Source organism: Notamacropus eugenii, chromosome 1 (assembly GCF_028372415.1).
Source record: "Notamacropus eugenii isolate mMacEug1 chromosome 1, mMacEug1.pri_v2, whole genome shotgun sequence".
NCBI classification, from domain to species: domain Eukaryota; kingdom Metazoa; phylum Chordata; class Mammalia; order Diprotodontia; family Macropodidae; genus Notamacropus; species Notamacropus eugenii.
In genome coordinates this window covers 39,923,884-39,938,545 of record NC_092872.1, presented here as the reverse complement: position 1 = coordinate 39,938,545, position 14,662 = coordinate 39,923,884, and the positions used below count along the sequence as shown (strand labels likewise).

At 37.1% G+C, this 14,662-nt stretch overlaps 1 protein-coding gene across 1 annotated transcript in view; it reads left to right on the top strand.

Moving 5' to 3' along the window:
- CDC37L1 (cell division cycle 37 like 1, HSP90 cochaperone) overlaps positions 1-10,404 on the top strand; it is a 31,303-nt gene extending 20,899 nt beyond the window's left edge. The window contains exons 4-7 of the mRNA XM_072597352.1: positions 3,257-3,372; positions 3,831-3,953; positions 7,684-7,848; positions 8,719-10,404. Coding sequence (XP_072453453.1) covers positions 3,257-3,372; positions 3,831-3,953; positions 7,684-7,848; positions 8,719-8,820 — 506 coding nt within the window. The 3' untranslated portion in view covers positions 8,821-10,404. The remainder of the gene's footprint in view (positions 1-3,256; positions 3,373-3,830; positions 3,954-7,683; positions 7,849-8,718) is intronic.
- Positions 10,405-14,662: the final 4,258 nt, after the last annotated feature.

Here is a 14,662-nt window from a genome sequence, read left to right as displayed (position 1 = left end):
CTTCCTTTTTGTGTCATGGACCAGCCTAGTGGAATCTAAGGATCCCTCTAGAATAATATTTTTGAATGAATAAAATAACAGGATTACAAAGGAAATAAATTATGTTGAAATAAGATTTTCAAAAAATTTTGAGGTTCATAGATCTCATATTAAGTAGAATTTTTTTTCCCATGGTTTCGTTTATGTCTTTTAATATGCATTAAACATTTAACAACAAAAAAAAAAGTTAAACAAGAAAAACAATTGCCCTCAGTACTGTTAAGATAAAAATAATTCATCAAATTTATTTTGTCTTGTTGTCTGTATTAGTTCTAATAAACATTTATTAAATTCCTGTGATAAGAAAGGTGCACTGTGTAGGCACTAGGGATGCAAAGACAAAACAAAAGAATTCCTACCCTGAAGGTGTTTACGCTCTATAGGGGAATATAATATTTAAGGTAAATATGATATAAACTGGGACTTTTCATAGGAAGTGCTACCTGAGATGAGCCTTGAAGGAGTCTAAGGATACTAAGAGGCAAGTTGAGGATGGAAGATGGATCCCATCTTTGCTTGTACAGTCGCAGAGACAAGAGATGGAATGCAGGGCACAGCAGCTCTTTGACTCTTGACCAGTGATTGGAATGCCAGTACCAAAAATTTAAACTCCCTGCCATTGTTTATAGTCATTGAAATCATTTGAAGATGCTGGGAGCTACGATCTAGTACCATTATTTTCCCACAACTTACAAACTGAGCATACTTCTCTTGCTTGACTTCAGAGCACTGATATAAACTTGGTAATGAGTAGTCATTATGGCAGGGATCAAAGGTAGGACTTGAATCCACTTGATCTAGTCAGTAAGCAGGTATTAAGTGCCTACTGTGGGCCAGGCACTATGCTAATTGCTGAGGATACAAAGAAAACAAAAATAGTCCCTGTCCTCAAGGAGCTTACAATCCAATATTGGGTTGGGGAGAGTTTGGATACACAATAAAAGGGAGATAAGCTCCGGGAAGGCACAAAGATTAAAGATATTTGAGAAAGTCTTCCTGCAGAAGGTGGGACTTCAGCTGAGTGTTGAAGGAAGTCAGGAGACTGAGATGAGGAAGGAGAGGATTCCGGGGATGGTGGACAGCCCATGAAAATGCACTGTCAGGAAATGGAGTGTCCGGTGAGAGAAATAGCAAAGTCACTGTATCATAGAGCACATGAAAGGCAGTAGGGTATGTGGAAGGCAGTAGGGTATAAGAAGACAGGAAAGGTAGCAAGAGGCTGGGTCAGGGATGGGGAGCCTGCAACCTTGAGGACAGAACACATTCCATGAAGTTTGGATTCAGTCAGAGGGCTGAACTCAAGGCCATAGTTCTCCTCACCCCAGCCTAGGTTAGTAAGGACTTTAAAAGGCAAATTGGATTTTAAATTTGATCAAGGAAGTAATAGGAATCCACTGGGGTTTATTGAATAGGGGAGTAAGGTGGAAAAGATCAGCACTGAACAGCAGTTTGATAGCTGAGTAGAGGATGAACTGGAATAGGGAGTAACTTCAAGGAGACCATCCAGAGTTGGAGTATTCTGTGGAAGGTGATGGGGACATCTACCAAGATGGTGGCAGTCTCAGAGGAGAGAAGGGGAGATGTGAAGGTAGAATGTGCAGGACTTGAGTCAGTATGGAGGATGAAAAAATTGAAGCATAGAGGATGACACTTGGAAGAATTTTAGTGCTTATGACAATAGGAAAGCTAAGAAGAGGGGAAGTTTGGGGGAGGGGGAGCAAGAAGGATGCCAAATGCAGTTTTGGACATGCTGAAATGTCTGTTTGAACGCTCAGCTATAATAGGTGCTTATAGTGAAACTATAAGAGGGATGGGCAACAAATAGTGGAGAGGTTCCCTTGATCAATAAGTATTAGCCATTCTTGCTGCAAAAACCCAGGTCATAACTATGTGACTGATGGGGCTTAAATTTACTGATTTGGTTTCTCTCTTATACATTCATTGAGTTGTTTTTTGTGGTGAGTTTGCTGAATGCTTCTTCTCTGAACCTTGAAAGAACCTGAGATTATTGACCTATTTTATAGGTAAGTAGACTGAGTTCCCCAGAGAGTAGGTGACTTGTTCAAAGTTAAGCAGTTGTTTAATGGTAATGGCAGGGCTGGGACTAGGACCTCACATATGTTGCTTTTTGTATAATTTTATTCTGCTTCCTTGTCCGATCTCCTATCACTTGTTCATCTAGGCCCCAGCCTAAGTTCTTCTTCCATTAAGTTTTCCCTGATACTCTTCTATCAGAAGTATTTCTTCTTCCTCTGAAACTTTAGATAGTACCATGCAATATAGAGATAAGAAAAACTTGGGGAGCGAGTAGGCTAAGCCTTCCCCCCACCCCATTTTATTTTGCAGAGAAGAAAACTGAAGCTCGGAGAGGTTATGGCTTGTCTAAAGTCACACATAAGTAGCCAAGACTTAAACCCAAGACTACATCACTAAGACTTAATTGAATCCTTAATTCTCAACTATTGAACTATCCTCAGGTCTTTGAAGGGGTTTCACATGCAAAGAGAAATGGGTTCAGGTCTCAGTTTTGACCCTGAACAAGTCACTTGGTCTCTAAACCTCAGGTTCTCCATTTATAACCTGGAGGTGATGATGCTTGTATCACAAGTGTCAAATCTAGATCCATGAGACTTTAATTTCTTCTTTGCTTATGTTCACAGTTTTATTACTTTGACATCAAGGAAAACCTAACCTCTCCAAATGGTTGAAATAGCTTAGGATTATAACTATAGGTCTGGAAAGGACTTTAAGGTACATAGAATCCAACCCCCTCATTTTACTGGCATGGAGGTATGGAGAGGTTAATTGACTTCCCTAGGGTCACACAACTACTAAGAGTATGAGAGAGGATCTGAACTCAGGGTCTTCTTGACTTGAAGTCTAGAGTTCAGTCTCCTACTCCACAATGTTTCTTAATTCCATCATACTTAGTTTGACATGATTAATGATCTGAGATGTAATATATTGTACTAGTTGAATGATTTGTGTAGCAATATGCATCTGTTTGAAGAGAGTTTTGTGTATATTAACATGTTACCTTGACCTGCACAAACAAAAATAAGCCATTCTAATGGCTAGGTTGTTTTTACCCACCGAATTATTTTCTGTTTTCTCTAGTAATATTTTGTATCCATTTAAAATGAAATAATTCTTAAATATCATTGTATGCCACAGAGACACAAAGTGTGTGTCACTTACACTGTAATTTTTTTTACAGGTATGCTAAGTCGATGGGATGATAGTCAGAGATTCTTGTCTGACCAGCCATACCTTGTGTGTGAAGAAACTGCTAAGTATCTCATCTTGTGGTGTTTTCATCTAGAAGCCGAAAAGGTAACTTGAAAGTTGGAAACACTTTTGGTTTTGTAATTTTACATCTATGTTGAAGAGACACTCTCATGATCAGTAAATTGGAAATCTCACATATGTTTCTAGAATTTATTTAAATATAATTGTAAAGGAGAATTGATTCATTCATATTCCAGTTGATAAATAAAAATATTCTTTAGAAAGGTATGACTTTTCAAAAATCACCTTTATTGTAATTTATATAATAAATATATAACAATTTTTTACATCCAGACGGTAGTTAAATATTGATTTAAATCAATATCACTGACTTGATTTAGTTAATAAACAGATCTGTTGGTCAAAAACTAAGGTACTTTTAAAAATTATACAATATTAGATATATAATAGGTAACAAACAAAGGGCACAGACTAAAATACCTCTAGACGCAAAGCATTATGCCACTTAGAGTTGCTTATAAGTTCAATCAATTTCTTTTCAGAAAGGAGCTCTAATGGAACAAGTAGCACATCAAGCTGTCGTAATGCAGTTTATTATGGAAATGGCCAAAAACTGTAATGTGGATCCACGAGGGTGTTTTCGTTTATTTTTCCAGAAAGCCAAAGTAAGTAGCTGAAGGAGATAGTTAAATGGAAACATTAAGTAGGTTGTAGCATTTGAGATAACCCTGTCAAAAACTTGGGTGGAATCTTAAGTGACAATGACGTTGAAAGGATTCTTTTTGGGGGCAGGAGAGGGGTACTGTAGGGGAAAGGTAAAGAGAAATGTGCCACCAGAACCTTGTACTTGTTGTTGTGCAGATTTAAGGGAAGCCCCTGAGTTAGTGCTGTGAAACATAAACCAAGTTTTGAGACATGTGGATGATTCAGATCTTAACTGATCTTGGTCTTCACGATTTTCTGGATTTAGGCACTAACCAAAATGACTAGCAACTGGTGGTGGGAAATTCATAGCTTGTCCACATTGTCACCCAAATGAAAATTCCTACGTAAAAGTAAGAACAAATTTAACAAGGATCTTTTTTTCTTATTGTGAAGATTGTAGTCTAGAAAACATATCTCCAGAGATGAGGACTAAGACATGTCTCAAGGACCAAGAATTTACTGAGGAGTAGGGAGAGCCAAGGATAATTGTCCACTATCAATTAGTCCTAGATCACATTTCTTTTATTTTTAGTTACCTGATTAACTAGGACCTGAAAGAATGGAAACAGGGGTTTCCTGTTTATGAGAGGTAAATGAGAAGTCTCAGTTTCATCTGTAGGAAGGGGAGGGTCAGCCAGTTAGGGAATTCTGTGCTGCAGCAGAATGGTGGGGCTAGACCCAGGGAGGGGAACTATAGACCTCAAAGAAAGTGGGGGACATACTGTGCGCATAGAGGAAATTATTTGTCACTCTAGAGCAGGAATTCTTTGCTTAGGGCCCATGGACTCACAAGTGGATAGATTTTACTCCTTCTAACTAGATGTGCATGTTATATTTTAGTCCCTTCTTAACTAGTTAAAAGTAAGTTAACCTCAATTCCAAAACTATAAATTGTTAGAGGTAAGGCAGCCGAATTTTGAGGTATTCACTTTGCTGTTTTGAGGTACCAGGAGTTTCCCCAAAAGGGTGTGGTGCTTAAGCTAGTAGAATAACTAGGAATAGGTAATAAGTGGGTAAAAACTAATGAAGAAGTGACCCTAACAAGTTCTGAGGATGATTTTTTCAATAGAACATAGAAGGATTGAAAGTTTAAATTGAGGTATATCTTGTTTTTACTGGCTAGTTTGGTTTTATAATTTTGTTTAGTTTTATATAGAACATTGGGCTGGATCTAGCACATTGAAATTTAAGTTTTCCCCTTGGGTTCAAAAATCTTTACATAAATAAAGGATCCAGATAAGGTAAATGGACAACTGTTTTCTGAAAAAGATCTGAGGGTTTCAGTCCACTTCAAGTTCAGTATGAGTCAACATATGACATAGTCAAACAATCAAAAAGCATTTTTCATTGCCTGATGCGTGCCAGGCACTATGCTAAGCACTGGACATGGCAACAACAACAAAAACTAATTTCGTCTTGCCATTATTTAAGAGAGGCCATGGCTTCCAAGAATAAGGAGGTAAGAGTTCTCTTGTCATCTGCCCTAGTCGGACTGTGTCTGGAGTATGATGGTTAGTCCTAGACACTACAGTTTAGGAAGAACATTGAAAATCTGGAGAGCCTATAGAAAAGGGTGTCCAGGATAAGAAAAGCCTTGAGTCCATACCATATGAGGATCACAAAGGGGAATGGCAGTTACTTTGTCTATGGAAGACTTAGCAGGTTGTTCAATCGTGTCTTGACTCTTTGTGATCCTAAAGACCATACTATCCATTAGGTGTTCTAGCTGCCTCTCCTTTGGGGGTTTAGGATACCTATTTCCAAGTATTTGTAGGATTATCATAATGAAAAAAGAGATAAAGCTTCTTGTGTTTGGCCTCAGAGGACAGAGACAGGAGGAATGAGGGGAAGTTGCAAAGAGATAGATACATTGAGGCTTAAGGGAAAAAACATCTCAATTTCTTGCTGTGTAAAAGTAGAAGGGGCTGCTTCAGAATCGAGTGGTTTCCTCCACATTAGTCTTTTTTTTTTTTTTTTTTTTTTTAAAGACAAAGAAAACAAAGTTTATTAAAGATTCACCAAATTAGGTTGCCTCTTAAGGAGCCTAAGCATTTGTAACACTTGTATTCACAAGCAGGCCAGACACAACCTCAGCTGGACAGAGTCTGAGCTGGATTGCATCTGAGCCCCTCCACATTAGTCTTCACGTAGAGACTGAAAGACCACTTAGTAGACATATGGTAGTGGAGATTGTTTGTTTTTGTTTTTTTTGTATCAGTATTTTTTAGATGAACACTGATCTAGAATTCTGTGATTTTGTATGTACCCACATCTATTTTGTAGGTAACTTTAAAGGGTTGAAAGAAAAAATACACCTCAACCCTGGGAAATATGAAAGATAGTGGGATCCCAGAGATAATGGGCAGGATTCACAAAGGATAGTTTGTTTTCTCCAGGGGGTGGTTGTAAAGTAAACATGACACATCAGACACCATTCAGAAGTACATAAAAAATACAAGAAAGTTAGTGTGTCTTTGATGAAAGGAGGGTTCTTTTGGGAGGAGATGAAGACAGGCGTCGTCGTTAAGTGGTAGCGATGCAGAGAAGGGAAGAAAATGTTTCAGTACAATTTTTAAAGAGAAAAAAATATATAAAGAACATGAAAGAAAATTTGGGAAAGAGGTTTTAATACAAGAAAGTCCACAAGAGAGTAAAGGTGAGTTTGTGGTTGAAATGATTTTGGATGTGAAGGCTGAATTTTAGGGTCCAAAAAAGATATGCATGCCAAGATAGGCAGATTTGGGAAAGATGTAGCAAATTTTGTTTTTATCTGTAGCCTGTTGAATGTAGTTGTATTTTATACTTGAAAAGAAATAAGATAACTTTCTGAGTAGATCACACTATTGCCATATTAAGAACAGAAGACTTAATTAAAAAACCAGTAAACATCTACTAGGGCTGTGAGCACCAAGAAGGACTGCTCACAATGGCTTAGAGTACAGGATGTGGTGGAAACGGGCTTGAGGAAAAGCCACCAAGTATCAACTTTTGAGATCTCCTACAGACTTTTCAATCGTCATGCGCTGAGGAAGAGTAAGGAGGATTTTCTCAAGTCTTTTGGTCTCTTGAAAACTCCTAGAATGGCTGGGCACTGTCTAGGAAGGCTATTGGAGTAGTAAGTGCTCCCAGACATCCCCAAGCCACTGATTGAGGGAGAGGAGTTGTCTCTCCTCTTGCAGGAAGCCTGTCTCTCAGGGAAGCTTAATGCAATGGAGAGTGTACATGACTTAGAGTCAAGAGACATGGTTTCACATTCTCTGAAACTTACTATCTGTGTGACTCTGGCAAGTATTCTCATCCCTAGGAGTATATCTCACTCCTAGGGGATAATAGTACTTGAATTGCCTCCCTACCAGGGTTGTTTTGAAGAAGGGTATTTGTAAACCTGAAAATAATTTAAATGTGAATTTGTTATTACTTGGAGCTGGGGATACAAAAATGAAAGTGTCTCTGCCCTCAGAGAACTTTATAATCAAGCAGCAGTAATAGAGTATACGCAGATAACTACTACAAAGTAGAACATGAAAGGGAAGGTACTCAAATGCTCCAATCAAACAGTTCTATCCAGAGACTGAATGACACCTAGACTTTCTAACCTAAAGGATTCCTGACTTGTATTTGCAATCTCGACATTAAGAAATCTTGAAATTTTTCAATAGATTTTGGTGGTTACTTTTTTTTGTTTTCCAGGCTGAAGAAGAGGGTTATTTCGAAGCCTTCAAAAATGAACTTGAAGCATTCAAGTCAAGAGTAAGACTCTATTCTCAATCACAGAGTTTTCAACCTATGTCGGTTCAGAATCATGTTCCCCACATTGGTGTTGGATCTATAGGTGCATTAGAATCCTTACCACAGGTGGGTGTGGAGAGGTAATCGTTTATGCTTTCCTTGTCATGCCCTTACTGAATGATTTCTGAGTACACATGACTATTAAAATATACCCATCTTAATAAGTGTACTAATGTGGTTCATTTCTAATCATGCTGTATATTTGTCCAAAGTTAGTGAACTTCCCAGTGTGTGGTATTGTCTATCTCTTTGTGCCACTTTTCTACAGGCCCCACGCTGCTTTTCCTACCATTCCTTTCCCTCCCCCGAAAGCTGTCATACTCCTCAAGTTGTAGTTATAAAACTGAATCGTTACCTTTGAGCACACATCTTACATGGAATAGGCATTTTATAAATGACCAATGAAATGAAACCTATTGTATTTCTTGACTAGTATGTTCTTCATTCTGAAATGTTGATGTAGATAAGTGAAATGTTTTATATTTCTCCTTCTGTAAAAATAATTTTTAGAAACCAAAAATGAGTTTTACTTGCCTTTCAATTAACGTTTTTGGTTTTGTTTTTAGTGTGGGTCATTAGCCCTCAATAGGAAGAAATAATATCACCTTAAATGTTTGAACAGACAAAATTCTGATGCTAAATGTTTCTCTACAATTCAAATTGTTTTATGTTATTTGTTATTTAGTCTTAAATATTATGAGGTTATAAGATAATTAGGTAATAAGGTATTTAAGATTGATTTCTGAAATTGTTGCATTCTTTTTGAAAGTTGTGGAATTGAGATCACATGCATCAGCTGATAGTAAATTGTTGAATAGTTGACATCATTGTATGCTTATTTTTTCTTGAAAGAGACAAAATGATACTGGAATGTCTTATTGCATCAACTCTCACAGTACCGATTTCTTATATTTTTCTTCCATTTCTCTGTTCCAGAATCCAGATTATCTTCAGTATTGTACAAATACAGCGCTCTGCAGCTTAAACTCAGTGGTTCATAAAGAGGATGATGAACCGAAAATGATGGACACTGTATAGTTCAGTTAAGACTGCTGAGGCCAAGTGCTATTTTGTTACAAGAAAGGAAGAACTTGGCTATTTTCTTGACACTTTTATGGGTGCTGCACTTTATTTTTGTTTGGTTTTTGATGGGAGGGGAAGAGAGTACTGAAACATTTTGTAATTTTTTTCTCTTTTTTTGGAAAATATGCTGCTAGGTTTTTTGTTTTGTTTTTGTCTTTTGGGGGGAGGGTTTTTTTTTTCCCTTGGAGGGAGGAGAGGTACACCATATGTTGCAGGATGTGAAACTGGACTCTTTTTTTTGGCTACTAAATTTGCCTTTAATCTTATTGCTCTCAGTTTTGGAATCAAAGTATGAAAATCTGCACAAATACGATGTTTACAAGAACTGGTTGATTCTAGGAGGCATCTGCTACAGTCTCTTTTTATATAGACATTCATGTCCTACTCTACAAAGACAATTAAAGATAAAATGTACTTGTATCATACTGCTAACTTAGATGTCAAATCTGCTGTTTCATCATATTAAAAGCAATAAATCAGTAACTGATATCCACTTAACAGAGCTGGGTGGTAAGCAATTTTAACAAATATCTTACCTTATTAGGATTAAATTTTTATTTTGTATCTCTAAATCTGTCAGTTCTAGCCTTTCAAAGGATGTAATAACAACAATTCGTGTTTTCTATGGTGTTAAGGTTTACAAATCACTTTCCTCATGATAACCCTGTGAGGGTAGGTGGTGCAAGTATTTTTATCTTACTCATTAGGAAACCAGGGCTCTGAGAGGTCATGTAATTTCTCCCCCTGTGGTCACACAGCTAGGAAGTATTGATCAGAGGTGGGATTTGAACCCAAGTCTCCTCTTCCACTAGACCAGGATGTAATTTGATATTTTAAGACATTCACCCCAGTGTCTATTCAAAGCTACATTTAATGGTATTCTTTACTAGGTGATTTTACTTATCACCCTAAAACTTCATTAAAAACAAAAGAAAAACCTCAGATTCTAGAGCACTTTTCAAAATTGGGGAAGTGCTTTCCTCACAACAGCCCTGTGTGAGGCAAGTAGTGCAGGTGTGACTTTCTCTGCATTTACACATGAGAAAACTATAATTAAAGGGAGTCAAAACCATTTCCCAGAGGTCACAAGGTTAGTAAAGGAGCCAAACCTGGGCTAAAGGCCAAGTCTTCCAACTTGAAATCCAGTGCTCGCTCCACCAAACCATAATACAGATCGCTCATTATAGATATTGCAAAACTTTTAAAATTTCACCTAAGCCCTTCTCTAGAATAAGAACAACTCTCATGTTTAACTTCATTCCACTAGATGACCTGAAAATACTGGGCAGAGGTGGGGGGTGGGTGGGGAGGGGAGGATTCATAAATGGCCTGTAGACTTCATGTACAGTACCTTCAAGTTATAGGATGATTCATTTTTTAAAAATGACTGTTTATTTTATTCTGTTATGAGAATTTAGTCCCCTGAGCATATTGTTAATAAGGATAACTCAGATTTGCATAGTGCTTTAAGGGGTAAGTAACATCATACCAAGCGGAGTACTTAAAACTGCTCAATAAAAGATAATTTTTTCTTACAAATATGGTTACTTTGTCACAGTGGTAAATTTCATTAAACTCTAGCCCAATCGTGGGAAATTTCTGAGTTTTATTTTTTACAATGCTTGCTTCCACATATGCTGTAATATTTATTTTCATTGATGTCAGTATCAATATTAGCTGTTTTCTTTTGGTAATGATAAAACGCCAGTCCTACCATTAGTAGAATAAGAGCTCAGAGTTCTTTTAAGAAATAGGGTCTCTGACTTGCAGTTTTCTGGAATTAGCAATATACACTTACTATCTCTTAAAAGTTGCAGTCTGTATTGGAGAACTAATAAAGCCAACAGACCCATTTCTGCTATGTGTTCTTACCAACTGAACTAACAGTCATAGATTGAGAATGTGAATCAAATATATTTCATGAGCCGTAATTCCCCAATTCCCCCAACTTCAGAGTAAAATGTGATAGGGGAAAAAAATCCTGCTTGATGTGAAAAGACTGTTTGCCTATATGATGTATTTGTTGGTGTTCAGTGCCGGCCACAGGAATGAAGGCATAGAGGGATTTGGATCGTAGCAGGCAAGGCAGAAGGTAGAAGATAGAAGAATCGCAACGAAACTACAGAATTCTGGCATTTTAAAGTTTTGGTGACTCCTTAGCCTTAATTGTTTCATTTAAGTCCCTGTTTAGAGGGGGCTTGCAGAAATGCCTTTCAAGTTTTTGTTCCCTTTCTATCCCTCAGCTTCCCAATAAATCAAGACATGTTTTATCTCCTAGAAGCCAGCTCTTGGCTGTCAATTACAGAAATGAAACATGGGGTTCAGATGCTCACAGCTAGCCTGATTGATCACTTACATTTTAACAATTGCTTTCAACTTTCTTCCACCTTCACTGCCTTTAAGAGTTGCTTTTGAGTGACCAGATTTTAATAATCAGAGTGGCAAGAAGAAAGAAAAGAAAAAGTTAAAGTTGATGAATACCCTGAAAATTTCCTTGTGAGTAAAGAACTTTGTTACAATTGGAAACCATGAAGTCAGGTTCTAAGATCTGGCACATTGTTTTATCAAACTTCTGAGTTTATTACAAAAGTGGTAAAGCCCATTCAGTCAGACAACTCTCTGGGCCATGGAGTTACTGCACATGTACCTGTTTCCATATCCAGTGATATTTAATGCATATTAGTAATACAAGTACTGTCATGCAGGGGTGTGGAGGGGTTTTTTTTTATAACACTTAAGGGTCCTTTTACTCAAAATTGAATGAGGGAACACTTAGGAGGCTGTAATTGGTGTTAAAAGTGCTGAGTTAGCTTAGGCCTTGGTGCAAACTTAAAAACTAACTTCCTGAAATACCAGTATACCAGTAATACTTAGACATTAGCAAGGCTTCTCTTTTCTTGTTATATTTTTTCAATAACTGCAATAAATTGGCATATCGACAAAATAATGGCATGCCAGCAGAGAAATTGGATTAACATCCATTTGAAATGTTTTCAACCAGTTATGTTTTCCACCAGTTAGAAGGAACAGCTGAGGTTACCAACAAGCCCCATGAAACTTCTGGCCAACTAGGCAGAACAATTATATGTTAGAACCCTATTTTATATTTCTGAGTAAAATATTTTAAAATAGTCAAATAAAATAGCTATCACTCTCTCACATATTTTATTGCCAAAGGTACTTGAAATGATACTGCCTATAAACTTTTGCCCTTCAATGATGTCTTTGAGATTTTTTTATGGATGGTAAGTATGAAAGGCAACATTCATCCTATTGCAAACTAGTAGTCATCTTTTTGTGGAGCTTTGCCTAGACTAGGAAATCTGACCAATAAACCATCTCCTAAATTATGCCTTGTGTTGATTCAAGTTAGTCACCATTCCTTTTCTAATCAGCATTTAAACTGACATGTAAAAGGTGAATTATCTGGTTGCCAAAAGAAAAGTCATGTATCCTTCTAGTAGATAGTGTTCATATTTAAATACTGTCTTGAATATTTATTCAATATTTCAAATATTCATATGTACTCCCTGGAACAAGGCAGACTGCAAACCCTCTACATTTTAGTAGATGGTGTCTGAGAACTGTCAATTTAAAGAAAATTCACCAATTTATAGTTAACCTGGTGACAAGCCTCTCTGAATTAACCTAGGCTGGCACTCCAATAATAACAGTATCTCAAAGAGCTATAATTAAATCCTTTCTAATTTAGTACCTGCCAGAGGTAATGCTCTATTGGCATAACTTTCAAGAACCCTGGGTTACCTGCTTACCTTGATGAGACATCAGAGTAGGAGATGATCCAGTGTTATAAACAGGAACGCTTTGGTCTTCTGAAATCCAAGTAATGTGATGAGATGTGCCAGAGATATATATATATATATATATATATATATATATATATATATAGAGAGAGAGAGAGAGAGAGAGAGAGAGAGAGAGAGAGAGAGAGAGAGAGAGAGAGAGAGAGAGAGAGAGAGAGAGTGTATCCACATATATAACCATAATGAGTCTGGAGTTGGGAAGACTTAACCTCTGATTGTCAGGTGGTAAGCACAGTACTTAGCACATAGTGCCATGTAAATATTATTATAGGTCAGCACTTAGGACCTTTTTTTCCCTAAACTTTCAATGTTTAATCTGGCAGCCACCAGAGAATTGTAGACAATTGCCATTTATCAAAGTATCTGGGCATATTTTCTTTTGAGTGATAAGTCTGTAAAAAACAACAGCTAACAATTATATAAGCACTTTGCATTTCACAATTTATAGATGAGAAAACAGTCTGAGAGAAGGGAAATGACTTACCCAGGGACAGAGACAGCATTCTGAGGCAGGATTTGAACTCCTGATTCCAAAACCATCACTCCATCCCCTCTGCTACCCTCACTACATCTCAGAATAAAAGCAACAAATCTATTCTTGTAATCAGTTGCAAACATGAATGATCATTTTCAACAGAGGACCATTTCATAGCTTTTTTTTTCATTTTCAAATTGGTACAGGCCAGTTTCTATCACTGCAGAGTTTAAGGAGATTACCACAGTATTCAATATTAGAATTTCGTTGGATGATGCCTGAAAATATGAGTTATAGGTTGAGGCTTGAAATGTTTTTGTTTCCACCTGTGTCATGAGACAGGGACACTAGTTTCTAGTGTCTCGTCATGAGACAATGTGCTAGTATTGAAGAGTGGGAGTATTTGGAATCAAAGAACCTGAGTTGAAATCCCAACTCTTCTACTTATTGTGTGACCTTGGAAAAGTCATATAATGACACATGACATAACAATACAAGAAATAATTAATAAAATGTATAACAGGCACAGAACCAAAAAAATTCTTGGTAGGTGTAAGGAATGAACCAAATCTCTTAAGATGAAATTCAATGAGGATAAGTGTCAAATCCTTTATTCAGGCCCCAAAATAAGCTGAATGGATAAAGGACAGGAGACACACAGACAATTTATATCAAGAGGATAAGGGAATTTCAACTGAGTTCAGATACAGATCAGTGTAACATGGCAGCTGAAACAGGTGATATGACATTAGACTGCTTTATTATAAAGTACCCAATACACCTTATTCTGACCAGATCACATCTGCAATGTTATATCCCCATTTTTGAAGAATGACATTGACAAATGGAAGCGTATCCAAAGGAGTTTGACCAAGATGATGAAGGGATTGAAGACCATGCCATACAAGAACTAATTAAATGAACTGGGGGGACTGTTTAATATGAATGGAAGACAGGAGTGTGTATAATAGTTGTCTTCGTGTATTTGAAGGGTTACAATAGGGAAAAGGGATTTGAAAGTGTTCTACTCTGTACCAGAAAGCAGTAGTAGAAAGGTGCTTGCACAGAAGGAAAAACAATGTTTGGAGTTACCAAAAGTGGCTGTGGGCTAATTTTTAGGATATAATGATCTCGTTTAGAGCAACTGGGTGGTTCAGTGAATGGGATGGATTGGATGACTGATATCCCCTAGATTTCTCCAACTGCAATTCTTATTAGATTCAGCCCATCTTTCTAGGATCTATTTTTGGATCCTGAGTGTATCATCCAACATCTTATCTCTACCTGTTTCCTAGCTATGTAAATCTATGGCAACCTCCCTGAATTAAATCTGATAAACACCTACTATGTACCAGGCACTACCATAGGTACAGGGGGATACTAAGACCAAAAAAATTCCTTCCTAGGGTTGGGGGGTGGGAGGTGTAGAATACCATAAGCACAAAAGTAAATATACATATAAAATAATGCAAGATTATTTTTAAAAAAAGAATTCTAA